General features: G+C 30.2%; 2 protein-coding genes across 2 annotated transcripts; one reads left to right on the forward strand and one right to left on the reverse strand.

Annotated features, from left to right (window-relative positions):
- The first annotated feature begins 1,502 nt into the window (after positions 1 to 1,502).
- LOC124914590 (general transcription and DNA repair factor IIH subunit TFB4) lies at positions 1,503 to 6,502 on the forward strand. Its single transcript, XM_047455173.1, has 11 exons — positions 1,503 to 1,661; positions 1,810 to 1,907; positions 2,000 to 2,252; positions 2,362 to 2,408; positions 2,998 to 3,035; positions 3,118 to 3,163; positions 3,494 to 3,547; positions 3,636 to 3,704; positions 4,483 to 4,559; positions 5,318 to 5,413; positions 6,119 to 6,502. Exons 1-11 carry the CDS (start codon positions 1,625 to 1,627, stop codon positions 6,189 to 6,191), a joined length of 888 nt encoding a protein of 295 aa, XP_047311129.1. The 5' UTR covers positions 1,503 to 1,624; the 3' UTR covers positions 6,192 to 6,502.
- A 227-nt stretch (positions 6,503 to 6,729) lies between these two features.
- LOC124914111 (protein AUXIN RESPONSE 4) lies at positions 6,730 to 8,893 on the reverse strand. The gene is made up of 2 exons (XM_047454593.1): positions 7,297 to 8,893; positions 6,730 to 7,191 (listed from the first exon to the last, which is right to left on the reverse strand). Exons 1-2 carry the CDS (start codon positions 8,476 to 8,478, stop codon positions 6,976 to 6,978), a joined length of 1,398 nt encoding a protein of 465 aa, XP_047310549.1. The 5' UTR covers positions 8,479 to 8,893; the 3' UTR covers positions 6,730 to 6,975.
- Between the last annotated feature and the right edge of the window lie 1,649 nt (positions 8,894 to 10,542).

Below are 10,542 nucleotides of genomic sequence, written 5' to 3' on the forward strand. Positions count from 1 at the left end.
TTAATTATATTAATTTATTTATTTAAATAAATTAGTATTTTATTTAAAATTTTATTATAATAAATATAAAAATTTTATTATTTAAAAATTTATCTAAAATTAAACTATTTAATTTTTATGAAACCATAAAAAATATATAAGAAAAAAAATATAATTTTGATGCAAGAGATTAATAAAGATAATTTCTCCTATACAGCAAAATAAGATTTGTATGTAATTTGTTTAACTTTTTATACAATTTGGTTTGTTTGTTGGACTTTTTACGGATTTATGAATATCATGAAAACATAATATTATTGAATTTTTTTTGTTATAAATTTATCATATTAATTAATATCTAGATTCTCATTAACTTTTTTATTTTGTTGTTATTTTACAAATTTTGATATATGTGATTCATTATTTAAATTAATGATAAAAAAATCATTTAGTAAAAACCATTTTCAACAACTTCTTTTAGGATGATTTTAAAAAAGTATAATTTTTTTACTTTATAATGTTTTATATAATTCAATTACTTTTTTATTTTTTTAAATCGTAGGATTCTAACATAACTTCTAAATTTTGTAATATTTAGTATCTTGTCAATTTTATTGTTTCTTAAACTATATTAACGAGTTATCAAACAAACTAATTTTTATTTTATACTTGATAATATTTTTAAAAATAATTATGATATACATATATTTTTTTTAAATACTAGTTTTCAAATAACATTGTTAAAATATTTAAAAAGTAATGTTTATATCTGATAATAATCTCTATATTTAGATTAAAGTCGGATGGATCATGATGTTGAAGCAGTTGTCAAATTGGCTAATTTAAAATCAGTGGGATTTTCCTTTTTTTTTTAATTACATATCTATAGCATAATCAATAACTTTCGACAATTATAAAAGAGATCAATTCACAACGCTATTACCATAACGTTTTCTGATGTGAGATCCGGTAAGAACGTAGATTCGACGGGTGATTTTGTATTTTTTTATAATGTTGTTTTTCAATTTTCTTTGTTTCATATAATAGTTTTGTCATTGTTTTAACAACAATTTCATTTTCATGAAACCTTTAAAATAAAGAAATAAATAATTTTAAAATCCGTGCTAATTTCTTAAATAAATAAAATATGTTCATACTAGTCGAGATATTCCTCTCATTCATGTGACATTTTTGTTTCATTTAAAATTCAAACAAAAATTTAAAGACATATTAGATATTGATCTATCTTCATAATTTTCATTATATCATTTGGATGTTCTATAGATAACATTTTGATTGTTTTCCTTTAGGTCAAAGAGTTATCATGTGGATTTGAATTATTAGTTTTTTTTATTAATTATACATTTACTTTGTAAAATTGATTGAGATAGTTGAACATTTCTTGTATTCTTTATTAGATTAATAGAAATTATTGAAAAATAAAATTTTTAAAGATCACTTCTTGTTTATGAAAAATAAAAAATAACTTTTTTGAAAAACCAAAACTTGGAGAGGATCCCTATTTCTGTTTGAATGGCGACTTCTTAAGCTCTTTGCTAAGTAGTTGCCTTCTCCATCTCTCCCAAGTTCCAATTTTTCTTCAAAGATTTTTTGTGGGCATAGAATAGAACCATACTAAAGCAAAATGGCACCGGCTAAACTTGCACCCAAGATTTATACAGGTTCATCCCTTCACTTTCTACGCTCATTCTTATCTTTCCTTCTTATAATCTACTAGAAAACCCATCGATTTAGTAATCTGGTATTGTCCCATATGTGAAATCTATATTGTAATTATGAAATGATGATACAACTTCTTTGCCGATGCAGATGACGTTAGCCTATTGTTGGTCTTACTTGACATAAATCCCTTCTTCTGGACCTCTGTCGAAGATTCATCTCTACCCTTCTCCAAGCTTCTCTCTCACGTAATCCCTCCAAAACCCTTTCTGTATTTCTCTTTAAATATTAAACCCTAATATTTTCAGTTGCCCTGGTTTATTATTATTAACATTTGCAGGTATTGGCGTTCTTGAATTCGATTCTCCTCTTGAACCAACTCAATCACGTCGTGGTAATTGCCACTGGCTTTAATACTTGTGATTATGTCTACGATTCATCCATGGAAGAAGCTGGGTCAAATCAAAGAGCTGAGGGATTGTTGCAGAAACTGCAGGACTTTGTGGTTAAAGATGAGAAAATGAGCAAGGTGGATTTAGTTGATGGTGTTGGGTCGTCTTTACTATCTGGGGCTTTGTCTATGGCACTTTGTTGTATCCTTTTGATGATGATAACACACTTTAGTACAGTTGAATGTGTTGATTTATGGAAATTAAGTATAGTAATAAGGTGATGTTTGACTTAATTTCTGATAATGATTAGATATACAGCGAGTGTTTCGATCTGGTTCACTTCATCCGCAGCCTCGGGTGAGTTTCTTTTTTTGTTCTAATTTGTAAATCGGTATTGCAAATATTTCTCCCCATTGAATTGTTATTCTGCGAAATTCTCTAGCATAAGTGGTGTGGTCTCTAGATTATGTAAGCTGTGTAATCCCTCCATTCTATTATATATCTCTTTTCTGAGGAAAAAAAACTTCACTAGAAAAACATAAAGACTTAAAACCAGGGAAGAATTAAAACATAAACAGATTATGAACCAGAATTGCCATGTCTTCCGCCATATTACCTCGTTCTTTGAACCAAATTGATTGTGCATATGGCACTGCCTCATTGTAGAGAATTGCCTGTTATATAAGTCTAGCAATAACATGTGTAGAGAAATCCAGCAGACTTTGGTCATGTAGCGACCTAGAAAGCACTCTTTCCTTTAAGTAAACCTAGTCTTCCAGTTAAGAGCTGGATCACAATAGGTGATGTTAAGGATTCTATCACTTCTCTCAGTTAACTATTACGAAGTCTTTATTAACAAGGCATTTACTTTTTAGCATCTTTTTTGAATGTCCATTATATTTTGTCTATAACTTCCCCTAATCAAAGCGGTAACAAAATTTTACAGATATTATGTCTCCAAGGAAGCCCTGATGGTCCAGAACAGTATGTCATATGATCTGATCTTCCATGCAAATTAATCTTCTTTTGTTACTAGTATTTAGCCTGTTAGTCTTCATCTTTGCAGGTATGTGGCAATAATGAATGGAATATTTTCTGCGCAGCGTTCTATGGTAAACGAGTCTGTTGAGTAGAGAAGATACACGAGCTTTTGCTCATGATTTATATCTCTTCGATAAATTTACCTTTCTATAAATTAAATATGCAAAAAACATAATGATCATTCTAGAAGGTGGTTTTGACTCTGCCATTCCCCTCTTAAAAACAATGTTTACATCTATTTTAGAGCAGCCTGTTGAGCCTATCAGCTCTTAATATGGTCTGAATCAGTATTCTTAGATGCAAATATTGACAAATCTGTATGATCTTGTTTTATTGTTGTTTATCCTTTTTATATTTATTTGTTCAGTTTTTATATAGGCTTGATTCTGTTTATGTTACAGGTACCAATTGATTCATGTATGATTGGTGCCCAACATTCTGCTTTTCTTCAACAGGCAGGCACTGTTTATTTCTTATGCAATCAACTCATGATTACAAGCCTTTTTTTACTGAACAATAACATGGACTACAGTTGTGTAACAGGCTTCTTACATTACTGGGGGTGTATATCTGAAACCACAGCAACTGGACGGGCTGTTTGAGTATCTTTCTGTATGTTCCTAGGTTTGTTTGGGTGTTTTTGATAGCTATAGTTCTCTTGTGTACTGATCAAATTTTATTGGATTCCAACTATTTGGCTTGCACTTAGTTTTGTGTGGCAGTATTAAGGTCTCATTCCTCTTTGCTGATCTAGGATAAACAGTGCTGAACATTTTCATAGAGAACAATATATCTCTTGTTATTTGAAATAGATGTTTCCATTAGTATTTTGAATTTTTTACCTTGTTTGTTTTAGCTAATCAAAATTCTATCTAAGTAAATAAATAAACTCTCATTCTAATGTCCTTTTGGTCTGATTTGATTTATATGATGTGAGCAATCTAAAAGCAGGCATCAAAATCATGACTACTTTTTTCTTTTCCTTATTTAATATTAAAAAACATAAGCAACTTATAGCTGTATATATGCTTATTTTGGGTAGTTGCATAAATATAGCTTGAACTTCACCTTTCCACCACTGGTATTCAAACTTCACCTTTTTTCTGCTTGCGATATTTGTGGAATATTGATCTTTTTCATATCACACCATGAGTTTTTTTTTGGCTGAAGTCCCTTCTGCTACATGGAGATAAAGGGTTATGCAAATTTTGAATTGGTTTTCACTTTTTGGTCAACTGTATTTCTTCTCCTTTTGTTTTCCTCCCATAAGATCATCTATTTGATATTATGGAATAAATATACAAGTTCTACATGCATTAATAAGATGAGAAAGATTTTGGCATGTCATGGATTTTCCTATCTTTCAGCTCATAGGTCTATTTCTTTGCAGACGGTATTTGCAACTGATTTGCACTCCCGTGCATTTTTACAGCTTCCAAAGCCTACAGGAGTTGATTTTCGTGCTTCGTAAGTTCTTTACTCCCCTCTTCTGCTTTGTTGAAGATTACATGCCGTCTTATCATTTGTGGTTTTCTTTATTAGGAAATTGAATATCAAATCTCTTATTTGTTGTTGCAACTTGTCTGTTCTCTACGAAGCTCCTGGAACCTTTTTGGTCATTTTGTGTTTTTGAAGCCAAAACCCTTTTATCAGAAGTTCAAAAGGTTGTGTAACTTGGCACTCCACTTTTTTCTATACTTAGAAAAATTTAAAGGTGGCCCATAACTCCAAGGTTGCCATTTTTCTCATTGTTTAGGTATTCACTGATTTGATTGATTCATGCAGAAGGTTTATTTGTAATAAATTAAAAAACTGAACTTCTTGGACCCCAGTAAATGCCTAGTGAAACATATTTTGAGTTGTGTTTGGCATCTGACAGAAACATAAGACAGCTGGTGAATCTTGCCCTTTAAAATCCGCATTTTGTAAAATCAAATCAATCACTTATGCTTAAGAGTTTATAAATGGCAATTTTTTCAAATTTTGAAAAAGTTCAAGAGCATATTTACAAGGCTTACCCTTTCAGCAAGTTTACTCCTGTAACCAGGGAAAACTGATTTGAATTTTTCTTTTCAACGAATGAAGAGAACTAGCCAAAAAAAATGAAGCAAGTGTAAGAGACATTGATATGGAAGTAAAAGCTGAATTGAAAGATAGAGATTCTATGTAAAGTTTTCAGCTTTTACATTATTGCTTCACATTTATCATTTTTTTAAAACTTGCAGGTGCTTTTGCCATAAGAACACAATCGATATGGGCTATATATGTTCTGTTTGTTTGTCTATATTCTGTAAAAATCACAAGAAATGCTCAACTTGTGGGTAAGCCAGCTTCTATTCTTCCTTTGATGCTTCATCATTGCTCTGTTGTTTCCTTGCTTTCTCCTGTTCATTTTTTGTATGCCGCGTGTTCCTATATATTTTATCATGTGAAATGCATTTATTGTATGTGATTTTCTCTGGTGAAATAGTTTCTATGTTTTCTAATTCCTGCCTAATCATGAAACAACCTTTAGAGTTGCATGTTTTAAGGTTATATGTTTTTGAGAGGTTTGAGATTGTCCGTTATCGACGAGTTATCTGCATAAAATTCAGTATTCATTTCCAAGCAAATTTTCCTCTCTTACTTTTTTGAATGCAAGTTATAGTCATCAGAATATATTTGATTTGAAAATGACCAGTTAATCATTGATGACATATCACATGGTTTAAAGTATTCTCAAAATGTTATGTCTTTCAGTGAATAACAGATCTGCCCCCATTTGGAAATGCTATTTGAATCTGGATCCGGATCTAGATATACATATACAAAACTAAATTTCTGAATATATCTCAAACTAAGTTTAGTTTCTAAATGATTTGTATCTAGATCTAAACACGGAACAAAAACATAATGTGTTTTCAAATGAGGGTGTGGAGCAAATGTTAGATTAGACTCTCTAATGTAATTATATACTAATTTCCTTGTCTCTATTTGTGCATGCTTTTCTCTCACATTCCTCTTGGTTTACACAACACACACTGCAGTTCGGTTTTTGGTCAGGCCCAAGCAAGCGATCCATCAACATCAAATAACAAGAGAAAGACTCCAGATTTATAAGGGTCCTTTTCTCTTCTTTTTGTGTTGGACGCAAATGGATTGTTCTATGATACCAAGAGCAAGAAAAATCTTGTACCTAAACGGTATTGTGGGAGGAATTAACCTTCAGTAAACGACTTGGACGAATTGAGGCCGTTACTGCCCTAATTTTGATGTGTCAAAAGATTCTATCCTTGATGTTTTGAGGGGTTCTTATTTGCTTCCTATGGTTAGGGTGATGATGTTCCTTACCGTTTGTCTGACATGATTTATTTTGAGTTTGATCAAGGCTTTTTTAATGAGCCAATATAGAAACTTCTATTTGGCATGATCTTTTAAAGGGAATTTTGGGTTTTATTAAGAATTCTTATATTGAGGAAAAAAAAAAGAAAATGATAAAATTCAGTAAAATTTGTATGTGATTCATTTTATAAATTTGACCAACTGATGATCCGAAATATAGGTTATTTTTTATCTTTTATTTTGGTATAAAGAATATTTTTGAATGATAATGAATATTATAGTTTGATTTTTTACTTTAATTAAATAAACATACAAATGGACAGAACATCCTTAATTTAGACATGTCAAACAAACCATGTTAGTTATATAAAAGAAAACACATGAGATTACAAGCAAAACTAAAGGCAAATAAATATTTGATCAGTTTTTGGCAAAAATAGGACGAGATTTGCAAACAAAAAATGCTAACAGTGTCGATGTCATCGCCTTCTTCTTGTAGCATCAAATATGACACACCCTAACCTATCAATTTGACAATCTTCCTTCAATAATCTAATGGATTTCAACTTCCCCATCCATGACCAAGTCCATATGCATCCATAAAACCACCATGCCCATGATCATGATCATCGTGAATATGGTGTTGGTTATCAATCGCTTCATCATTAATCTTCTTCACACGCTGCTCTACCAAAATTTCTTCACTCTCCTTAATGGGTTTTGGTAAACTTGACAAAAACCCATAAATACTTTTAGCCAGTTCATGAGCATTATCATCCTAACCATCATTCACAACAACAAAAAAATTAAGTATGAGATTTAGCCCCATTTCTTAAACCATATTTTTTTTGGTAAACTATTATTAAGTAAGTTAGTTAATTACCTGAGGCCACCTTCCACCCGAATGAGTAAGGATCGATGCATGTGGAAATGCAGTGGCTACTCGTTTTCCCTCTTGAACCCATTTATCAGTTGAGCTACTTGACCAGATAACTTGAATAGGCAAATCTTTCACACCTTCAGAACCACTCCATTCCATCAAATCAAAACTGCAATTCAATCTCTTTCCCATACCAACAATAGCCTTTCTCCCTTCTTTTCCCTTCAAAAGTATCCTATTTGCCTCCAAATCCAACCCATTGACAGATTTTGAGCAACATGATTCGATAACCTTTCCAAATACTGATGTCAGCCCTAGAACAGCCTCCCTAACCACAGGAACTTGCAATAACCACAAAGGCAAAGCTGATTCTGTGTTTGAAGAGGTATCGATTAGTGTTACGCTCCTAACCAAACCTGGATTTTCCGAAATCCAATTAGCACTCAATACCAAAGAGGAATCGTGTAAAACCAAATCGACCGGAGCCAATTTCAATGAATCAATCACCTGCCCAAGAACCCTACCCATCTGTTCTGAATCCAGTTCTATAGCATTCAAACTCTCTCTAGTATAAACCCTATTATTCTCTTTTGGATCATCATAGTTTACATATCCTTGTTCAACTAACTGATCGAATCCCCAAAACAATCCCTTATCTTTAATGTCATTATATACATCCCAAATCGTTCTTAACCCTTCTATTTCCTCGACCAATGTAATCGATTTATCAGAAAACCCTGAACCAGGTAGATCTATAGCGACGGTATGAAGGCCTTTATTGGCTAGAGATTTGAGCAATTTACGGAAATTGTATGAACTGCAACCTAAACCATGTAGTATAAGGACATTATCGGAGTTTAAGATGGGTCCATCTTGGATAGAGAATACCTCGATTGTCGGCTGATTTGAGAAGATTTGTATCTTGATAGATCGACCTTTGGAGTAGTGATCGCGGAGATTGGTGGGGAGGGAGAGGAACCATGATTTAGGGTCTTGTGGGGAGAGAGAAGAGAGAAAAACGAAAAGGAGGGTTATGAGAGAGACTGTAAGAGTGAAATAGAACCAAAAAGTGAATGGATTTGGCGCGGACGATGAGGGTTTGGGTGGTGATGATGGTGGGTTGGGGGTTTTGCTAGTTGAAGGATTCATTGGGTTTGATTCTGATTCTTCAGTTATGACTGCCATTGAAATGGGGGGTAGTGAAGCTCTCTCAAGAGAGAAGAAGAGAGCTAATATAAAAGGCAAAAAGTGATGTACTACACTAGTGGGGAAGTGTAGAAAGGGAAAAAGGAGTTACCTTTATTGGGTTATTGGGACTTAGAATGAGTTAATTCCCACAATTTTAAACAACTGCTTAAAAGCTTCTCTTCATCATCTTCATCTTTATCTTCCATGGAACATCAACAAACAGTTTGATTCAAAGAGAAATTTTCAGAATATCAAGATTACCCGTCAGTCGTCGTCGTCATCATCATCAAGCTCTCGCTCTCTCTTTCTTCGACAGAAATTGCTTGGAACAAAAACATGTCCCCTTTAACTTAAACAACCACCACAGTTAGGGAACCTTAAAAGTCTGCCTCTGCTTGCTCTGCCATGGTTGGGATTTTTAAAAGGGAAATTGGATGAAATGATTTGTTCATTCAACTATATTATTTTCTTCATAAGGTAATCATATATTATCTTAAAATTATAATTTTAAATTATTAAAAATAAATATTTAAGTATATAATTAAAAATAGACATTTTGAATGACATATTTTATGTATCAATATTTTTATATTATTTGACATTTTTTTTTTTGTTTAAAAAGTATTATTAATAAAAAAAAATTGTAATTATAATTTTATTATTGGTTCAAAGAACTTTAATTTAAATTATTTAATTGTAAAATTTTGTAAATCAATTGAAAAATTAAGTATTATTTCACCTTAATATTAAAGTTAATCATATAATTCACATCTAGATAACTATTTATATACCAAATAGATAGTTAGTCTATTATAACTACACTAGATTTTTGAATTTATTTTATTAATATTAAAATGATTATTTGTCATATATTTTCATTTTCTTGATTATTAATTATTTTTAAAAATCTGTTTATAAAAAATAAATAAGTTAGCACAAAAAATTTGCTAAATAAAAATAATAATGAAGGACAATGATATATTTTATTAGATTTGAGTTAAGAAAAAAATTAATTTTGTATTTTTTCTTGAAATACAAATAAAATTCTTTAAAAAATCAAATTAATGGCTCTTTTAACTTAATTATAACATTTCTTATTTTATAATAAATAATTAATAATTTATGTTTTTGTATGTACCAATAGATAATAGAGTAATTTTTAAATAATTATAAATAAATATTTTTGGGAAATTATCTAAATTGTTAAAGACTAATTGAACTTTAATTTTTATTGTTAAATATATTTTAAATATTTAATTTTAATAAAATAAAATCATTATTTTTTTAAATCTATTATTTAGGAATATATTTTATTAGAGATAAATACCAATTGTGAGGAATGACACAATCAGAAGTTGTGCCAATATTTGAAAAAACTAATTTAAAAAAACTGGTATCACTTGTAAAATTTGAGTAATAATTTATAAGTAGATGAATTATATATAAAAAAACAGATCATAATATTTAAATTATAAATTTTCTTAAATAAAAAACATTAATTTAAAAAAACTGTAAAAAACTGATGTTCATCTCTAGATATTGGATTCAACTTTCGTAGTTTTACTTGTTCTTCGTTCCCTTCATTCCCATATTATTTTCATTGATGATTTATGTTCATTTCCAGACTTTCATTCAACCCTCGTGTCAAGTCTCAACAATTGTCTTGCAATGGTTAAAGTCACACCAAACATGGTTTGTAATCGTGCCATGTCACCACGATATCAAGTAAAACAATGTAACAACGTGAGACCACAAATCGTGTCATTTTTTTATTTGGACACTACATCAGTTAGAATAATTTACAATAAATAAATATATATATATATATATAGAGTAATGATATATACAACACTTTCGTACATAGTACCTACTTCATTTCATTTGAAAGAGAAAATATTTTTTTTTCTCTTGTATTTTAAAAAAAAATATATATTTTTTTTTTTCTAAATGAGGTAGGTGTTGTGTAAAAATACAGTATAAGATTGTAATATCATATTATGATAATATAAAACATATTATGATATATATATATATATATATATATATTTATTAAAATTTAGA

Source organism: Impatiens glandulifera, chromosome 9 (assembly GCF_907164915.1).
Source record: "Impatiens glandulifera chromosome 9, dImpGla2.1, whole genome shotgun sequence".
In the NCBI taxonomy this organism is placed as follows: Eukaryota; Viridiplantae; Streptophyta; class Magnoliopsida; order Ericales; family Balsaminaceae; genus Impatiens; species Impatiens glandulifera.

Excerpts from the sequence above, each read along its gene's own strand:
- LOC124914590 (XM_047455173.1), top strand. The coding sequence starts at position 1,625 with ATGGCACCGGCTAAACTTGCACCCAAGATTTATACAG. Across the intron at positions 1,908-1,999 it reads TCTCCAAGCTTCTCTCTCAC|GTATTGGCGTTCTTGAATTC; the intron begins GTAATCCCTCCA and ends TAACATTTGCAG. Across the intron at positions 3,164-3,493 it reads TTTCTGCGCAGCGTTCTATG|GTACCAATTGATTCATGTAT; the intron begins GTAAACGAGTCT and ends TTTATGTTACAG.
- LOC124914111 (XM_047454593.1), bottom strand. The coding sequence starts at position 8,478 with ATGGCAGTCATAACTGAAGAATCAGAATCAAACCCAATGAATCCTTCA. Across the intron at positions 7,192-7,296 it reads CGGGTGGAAGGTGGCCTCAG|GATGATAATGCTCATGAACT; the intron begins GTAATTAACTAA and ends AATGATGGTTAG.